Source organism: Abramis brama (assembly GCF_963993115.1).
Source record: "Abramis brama genome assembly, chromosome: 2".
Lineage (NCBI taxonomy): Eukaryota > Metazoa > Chordata > Actinopteri > Cypriniformes > Leuciscidae > Abramis > Abramis brama.
Genome location: NC_139964.1, coordinates 49,233,962 through 49,242,187, shown reverse-complemented (window position 1 = coordinate 49,242,187; position 8,226 = coordinate 49,233,962). Strand labels below are relative to the sequence as shown.

Below are 8,226 nucleotides of genomic sequence, written 5' to 3'. Positions count from 1 at the left end.
AGAAAACCCATAAAAACCTTTTATTCATGGCTATAACCTTTTAAAAACATTCACATATGTAAAGGCTAAAAGGCTTTTTATATATTTTTTTTCTACATTCTCAAGTGCATTGGTCTCGTTTTTAAAAAAAGAATTTAAGCTTGCATGGTTGAGTAGGCCTATTTATAGTTTAAGCTTATTCATAAAATATAATAAATCAAACGAAAATATCTTTACAAAAAAAGAGAACTGACGAAACGGCTCACCAAAATGTAAATCTCGCGCTATTATTGCATTGTGAACATAGGCTGCTCAAAACGGACGACTTGATTTCATTATATTTCATCGATTTGATTCCATGTAGCCACATCATTCATCACCATGCCTAAGTTAAAAACAAATATTTTGTATAGTCTGGTAAATAATTTGTATCATTACGCCGTGTCTACAGTTTTTAGTAGGCTAACATTATCGTTAGGCTAATGCTTCAGACTGAAGGTTGGGTTTCTTTCATTAGTTTATACCAAACATAATGCGGAGATGCTATGCCTATTCAAAAATGAAGAACAAAAAATTCTCAAAGAAAACATAAAATATAGCCTATACTTAAAATGTTTAGCCTAAACTGCAAGTAGCCTATCCACAGACAGTAGCCTAATAAATCACAATTAACTAACTGCGCTCATTCCTTTACTTTTTTAAATACAGTATAGGCCTGTCATTTGTGAAAAATAGGCTATGTATGTAACGTTAAAAAACAAACAAAAAAAAACTTTAGCGTTTAAAAACGACTAAGAAATTCAACCACGTCAACATGGTCAGCCTGCCGTGCCACATCCACAGGTCGTAAATTGCAGTGATCTGTTGCATTGGGATCAGCGTTAAAAAGGATTAAAAGCTGCACAGTGTCTATGAATCCGGCTCTGGCAGCATCGTGCAGAGGAGTGCTTCCTGTCCCGGGATCAGGCAGATTAGGATCCGCTCCATATTTCAGCAGCAGGTGAGCCAATGGTGTGTTACCCATCATCATCACCTGTGAAAAACGTGAAATGTTTTCGCTTTCAGAAAAAAAAAACTACTGTCTGGCATAAATAGGCTAACTGTTCCATTTAAAAGTAAACACGTCGGCTGCAATTTCTACTCTTGTATTATTTTAATCATTAGGAACAGATTTTTTCGTGCAGTAAGAACATTGTAGGCTAATTGTAGGTTATTCAAATGTTTGCAGCAATAATGAAATCATTCACGGGCAGTAGGCTATATTTAATGCAACGACTCATAACATTATCTCATGTTTTTATTAGCCTTTAGTAGGCTATTGTTTATCAGTTAAGTGCGTATGAGTATGCACACTTGTGATATTAAACATCTTTCGTTAAAAGATTAAAAGCTTTATAGGCTACCAATAAGCCTGACACTTCAAGCAATACGGTTTTACAAATTCTGCATTTTTGCTGTCTGTTCATTTTAAGTTTAAGAAACTATAAGCCGACATTGTTTTACTTTGTAGGCACTTTATTTGACCCCTCCAGCTTTTTTTTATTTTTATCCTGTACAGAATGAATTGCAACATGGAATGAGCTGTAACACCAATCAGTTGAACCGACTAGAAATTAGCAACGAAATTATATCTTATACGTGACCAAATTGTTTAGAAAAAATTCGTTGAAATTGTTTGCAATTTGTGAGGGGGTGGTGAATTGTGATGGGGGGCTATTTATTTTGAAGAAGCTAATAAAACTGGACATTAAATCCATGGTAGAATGTAAACGTTTTTATTTTTATTTTATTTTTACATAATTTACACAGTTTAGGCATAGGATTTTTTTTTTTTTAACTCAAGTAGGATACGTAAATTTAAGAATACTAAAATGTGACATCGAGACACTTTTTTGTTCTTTGAAGCACATGATTTTATATCGTCGTTTTATCCAGTTGCTAAAAATCTACCTTAACTATCTTACATTCAAGACAAGTAAAACAGCAGTGTTTTTTTTGTTTTTTTTTTACTTTTTTTTCTTCTTCGAGTTTAAAAAAAAAGCCATTTACTGGTGCTATGTTAAAATAAAGTGAAATAGGCTGTTAGGCTAGTGCTACCTACCTCTACAATACACTATTAAGATATTATTAAGATATTCTTTAGACTATACAAAAAAATACATCAATGACATTATTAAAAGTCTTTAGAATGACAATAGGCCATAGGCTATTATAAATAGTCTAAGGCAAAAATGTTCCAGTTAGTCTATGTAATGATAAATAGGCATTTTTAATACATAATTACATAAGAAAAATTAATTTAATTAATTAATTAAAATTAAATCCTGTAGCCTATTAAACCAACAGCGAGAAAGAATTAAGTGAAATCCTAAAGTGATATTCATTTATTTGTCAATAATTCAATAATTTGACCTTTCGTACATTTAAATGCCTTTCTGTTGTATGTAGCCTAATAACTAATAGGCTATTGTGTATGTAAGCAGTCCGTCTGATGTAGGCTTGCTGAAAAGGCTGAAAACGTTTCCTACCTGTATAGGCGTTCTTCCGAATTTATTAACGTTGTTGACATTCACTCTGTTAGAAAGTAAAAACTGAACACGGCAAGTGTTTCCAGTGGCAGCTGCTTTGGTTAGTTCATCCTCGGCATGCATCCTCTTCATCATCAGTCCAATGAAGAATTTCACTCTGACAGGTAAAAGCAATGAGGACGATATGCGAAAATAATCACTGCATTTCAATCTTCCCTGTCACAGACATAAAATGTTCCCCTGCGCTGCGTAAATGAGTTAAATCAGCTCCTTCATAAGCTGTTGTGCCTAATAATTATTACACGTAGGGAGAATTTGTTCGGACTTGCCTCTTATCAACGTCACGGCAAACCGAAACCGTGCTGCAGTACTGTATGTACTGCGCAGGCGCACTCAAACAGCTGATCCAGGAAGACTTGGAGCTACAATGACACGATAAAGCAGTAAGAGAGTCTGTTAATGTTTTTTAAAAAACTGGTATTAAATCAATTAAAACAGAACAATCGCGAGAAAGAGTTTTCTTTTTCGGTGTCCACAATCGTAATTATAAAAACACATTCACGTAGGCCTATAGTCGAATTTTGGAAGTCAAAGCGGGAGGTTAGCCTACCCAAGAAAAAAATAAATAATTCAAAGTAGCCTTGTTGCTATAAAGATACGCAGTGTTATAACTAATAGGCTAATTATGACTCCCTCAGCATCCCACATTACTTTAGATTTAGCAGTGTATTGGTCACCGTATTGTTTACACTGCTATTTACATATAGCCTGTTTAATTATAGTCATTATTTTGTCAGTATGGAACGCCTATACACACCACATTAATAAAGCATAGGCTACATTTACGTTAAACTTTTCTCCTTTTTTTCTCAAGTATTTGATTAGCTGCACACATACAGTGTGTAGAAAGGAAGGGGAATTCCAGGGATGTAGGCTGCCTGCAATTATTCTTCTGACACTGACAGTATCGTTCTAGGCTACTTTCCGTTTTATAGTGATATATTCTACAACAGAATCTTAAAAAACAGAATCTTAAAAAATGTTCTACAACAGAATCTTAAAAAATGTAGACTGTAGCAATTTATTTTCTTTTACAATATTGTGCTTTATTCATCTGATATGTTTGGATGTGTGTCAGTGAGAGTAGTAAAATTAGTAGCAAATGAATTACATAAACTGTCCTTTCTTTCCAACGGTCTAGGGAAGTAATAATGTAGTTCACAACTAAAATAAAAGCTTTACATTCAGAACTGCAACAGTTTTAACTTGGATGGAAGATGGAAGAAGAGGCCCCTTTAAGAACAATGTGTATTTACTTTTAAACTGTAACATTTAGTATATGCAGGATGATGATGCATCAGTCAATGTTTTATTAATGGAAATAAATAGAAACATTTGCATATTTAGTTTGTCAGCATAAAAAGTAAAGTTATTCAAAGAGGGGACAAGAAGCCATAGCTAAAATTTTACAGGATGTGAAAATGACTTGATATTATTCTTATTTTAACATCATTCTTATGCTTCTCTGCCAATTTTTTACTCCGCAGATCTAAAATCCCCCATTAACAAAAAGACACAAAAAAACTTTGATATTCAAAATGATACAATGTCACATACTAGTATTTCCCAAAGACACAAAATTAGATCAGTTAACCTCTAAACTGTTTTTACGGACTAGGCCTAATCATATAAATGTTCATAATTAGATGAACATTTGTAATTAAGAAGAGCATCGCCATTCATTGTATTGAGATAAAATTTCGTTTTTTTTATTTATTTATTTTTATTTTATAAAACCAACCAAAAAAGATTTAATATTCAGAATGTTTTGTTCATGATTAAAGTGTTTCTGACATTTTAGTTAAGGTGAGACAAGTATTTTTCATAGTTCATAAAACAAATTATGAAAGTTTTGTGTCAATATAATGATATTTCCCGCATTTGGTGGTATGTGTAGAGTCTGTTACAATCAGACACACAATTATTCGTTATATTTAATGAATGATCCAGCAAACCCCCTTGCCCAACAAACTATGTGTACTACCCCCAAACTGCAATAACACCCAGGCAGAACAATAGCTAACACTCTGGTCACAATAGCAAAAAAAACAAAAAAACATTGGGATTGTGTATTTTTCAATTTTCCTATTGAAACACACATTGCCCATAAAAAAGGACTCTTTCATTAATTAATAGGCAAACATTCTATTAATGAACATGCATATTTCCAGGACATTATGTGTATGATTATTACTGTCTTGTATAGTGTCTTTTGTATTGTATACTGTTTTATGCATGCTTTATGATTGAACCACTAGTTAATGTAACCTCTTTTATACCATGCTATCAAAATAATCCTCATTTAATGCCCTACACATTGGTGTGCATCACCTCCTCATATCATGCATTGCATTCTTGTTATATTAATTCAGAGTCTGAAGGGACACAAACTGCCAGCCCACTCTAATATGCAAAATATCATGCTCAAAGACAAAGTCATAAACTGTCCCTTGAAAGTTTAAGTTACCACTGGCTCACTGACCCCATGGAAGAGTGACCTCCACAGAAGTTAAAGGCCACTTTTTCAGTGACCTCCCTCTTCTTATTCTCTCTTCTGTGTGTCTTCTGGTTGCTGTTCATGTGGGACCTCACCAGGCCTCAAACCATCAAGCCAAGACTCTCCCAACAGTAACAGAGTCAGACTAACATCAACGAAGTCTCGACACCCTTCACTCAACCCGGAAGAATTGAACTGCTGAACCATCAAGACTTTCTCCTGAAAGTGCATATCCGGACACTCGTTCAATGGCTAAGGCATTGCAAGTATCATACAATTAACTAACTAAGCAGAGGTTTAGTATAAGTGGTAGACCCCTTGTTAACAAGGTGCTTTAAACTAAGAAACTGATTCAGATGGTTAAATAATTATTTTCCATAGCTTCATTCTGGTTCCAGTTTCATTCACTTTCACTGTCCATTTTACCCATCCCATGTATGTGTGATTATGTGTTATGTGTTTTTTGTAGATTGTTTATGTGTTTGTGATTTAGTTAAATTAACTTTTGTGCACATCTCACACGAGTTTTGATTTTGTTTCCTGCTTGTAAATCAACATCACTTTAACAATGCGATCACAGCTACATGCTAACAAAGAGTTATTTTTCAATGACCATGCAAAAATCCTTTCTGAGAGTTGATAGACAATCATTAGTATTTGCTGGACTAACAGATTAATTGATTGTAATATTAAAGGTTGTATCAGTGATTTCAGGCCCCCCCCAAAAAAAGATCACATTCATCTAATCTTTCCTAACGATCCGCTAGCTGCCCGCCCCATAAGCATGCCGTCAAAAAAACGCGTCTCTGTAGGCAGCCTAGGCTCTGAGATCTGCACACAAAAACAGTTGGTTTCACCAACCAATCAAAACCAAAACAAATAGTGTTTCAACCAATCACCGACAGGGGGAGGGTGTTGTGAGGTTTGCAGATCTCAGAGCCTAGGCTGCCTACAGAGACGCGTTTTTTTGACGGCATGCTTATGGGGCGGGCAGCTAGCGGATCGATAGGAAAGATTAGATGAATGTGATCATTATGTTTGGGCCTGAAATCACTGATACAACCTTTAATTCAGCTACATCAAATTAATTATATTAACCTATCCAAATATTTATAATTTATCATAACAAGTTATAATTAATTATTAATATTTCCCTTTTGAGCTAATTTGCATATTAGCACATGTCTGAAAATTACTTTTATCCTCAAAGTTCTCATACACTAAAATGAAATGTGATAGAAATATCACTCTCTTCTGAACTGCTGTGTGATTTTCTTCTTGGTAAACATATAGTATAAATGTTTTATAAATTATTAAAGGTTCACTCAGTAATTTTGTCCTCATTAATTTCACACAGAAATGTATTGTTACATTACAACAGTTTAGGTTATTGAACACTTGTGGCTTGTGGAATAGATGGTACCTGTAAAGGAGAATATTGTTTTTGTTGTTGTTATTTATTTTATTTATTTAGTTGGTTACACTTTATTTTAAGGCATCCCTACAGGGTAATTATACATTTAGGTACTGAGTAATATTAATTAACAACATGTATACTGTTAGGGTTACAAGGTTTGATTTAAGGTTAGTTTTATGTAGTTATGAATAATTTACTATTACTAAGGTAAGTACATGTAACAAGGACACAGCAAAATAAAGTGTTACCCTTTTTTTTCTTTTTTTTTCTTTTGTGTGATTCTGAATCTGCACTGCTTGGTGTCAGTGTCCAAGTTCAAGAACACTGGCCCATTGAACAGGAGGTCCAAGAGGTTTGCTGGTATGTCTCCAATAATACTTGCTGATGGATGCAATAACAACTCTACTAACTAACAAAATCTAGCAGCAAAAAGCATATTTCTACATTCAAAAATATTGTAGAATTTATAATTATAATTTCATTATATTAAAGTAGGTGGTTTATAGTGCCTGATTCTTAATTTGTAGGACTCTTAAATGTTTTAAATGAATTAGTATTGCCCCTTTCTGCTGATTTTCACGTCACTGCTCAGCTTTCTGAATGGCTTGAGGGTGTGCACATTCTTGGTTGTGACATAGAGCTTTCTTGGCTGGTGTTTGTGCCAATGATCAGGCACAGTCAGGCCTCTTTCGACACTGACCATTCTTTGAAATGGCCATGTACTGCCTTATTCTAACACATGCAGATACATACAAACCCACAAATAAACATGATGTTGCTTTAGAACAATGGGGTATTTGTGAGCATTTGAGAAGCAGCACTAGGCCATATCCAGCGAGAGTTACTGAGAATTTTGAGAAAGATGGAAAGTGATTCAGTCACATGCACACTGCCTAACGGTCTGTGAACAAAGCGTTCAGACACAGCCCTCCTTCTTACCCATCTACTGTAGAATACAATACAGGGAATAGTCATGAAGCTAAAACATTTCTGACATACATCAGCATCATGACAGAATTAGTTTGTATTGATATATGATTTGAACATATATCATATATAACATTTGAACATATATATGATTTTGTACGTACATTTTTATTTTAGATTTTATTTATTTTTATTTATTTATTTTACTTATGGCATCAATTTTCTCTATAAGCATGTGCGTGACTGCATTTAATTTTTAATTTTGTGAGACCGCACAAGCCCCTTCCCTTTGACATCCCTGGTCTACAAACTCAAGCAAATTCAGTGCAAATTCAATCCACATCATACAATTGTAATTGCAGTCTAAATGCATTAGTTGTACTTTTGAGCTGCATTAAACAATGAATCAAACAATTTACAATACAACTCTTTTATTAAATTAAGTATAAGAAATCAGTTTTTTTTTTTTTTTTTTTTACCTATTAATGTGACAAAACAAGCACATCCACTGTAGTCACTTGGACTATTTTAACGATGTCTTTAATAACTTTTCTGGGCCGGCAAGCTTCAATCCCATAGAAGCCTATGGAGGAGTGAGCCAGCTCTCAGATTTCATCAAAAATATCTTAATTTGTGTTCCAAAGATGAACGAAAGCCTTACGGGGTTGGAACAACATGAGGGTGAGTACTGACAGAATTTTCATTTTTGGGTGAACTATCCCTTTAACAAATGAAATGATGTGTCACAGTGGCTGCAAAACAACTGTTTGACCTTGAATTGTTTAAAATCTGTCTCAATGTGTTTTTCAATTAGAAGG

At 34.1% G+C, this 8,226-nt stretch overlaps 1 protein-coding gene across 1 annotated transcript; it reads right to left on the bottom strand.

Moving 5' to 3' along the window:
* Window positions 1–620: 620 nt before the first annotated feature.
* Window positions 621–2,795, bottom strand: cdkn2a/b (cyclin-dependent kinase inhibitor 2A/B (p15, inhibits CDK4)). Its single transcript, XM_084105734.1, has 2 exons — window positions 2,508–2,795; window positions 621–1,012 (listed from the first exon to the last, which is right to left on the bottom strand). The coding sequence occupies exons 1-2, from the start codon at window positions 2,640–2,642 to the stop codon at window positions 761–763; spliced, it is 387 nt and encodes a 128-aa protein (XP_083961860.1). The 5' UTR covers window positions 2,643–2,795; the 3' UTR covers window positions 621–760.
* Between the last annotated feature and the right edge of the window lie 5,431 nt (window positions 2,796–8,226).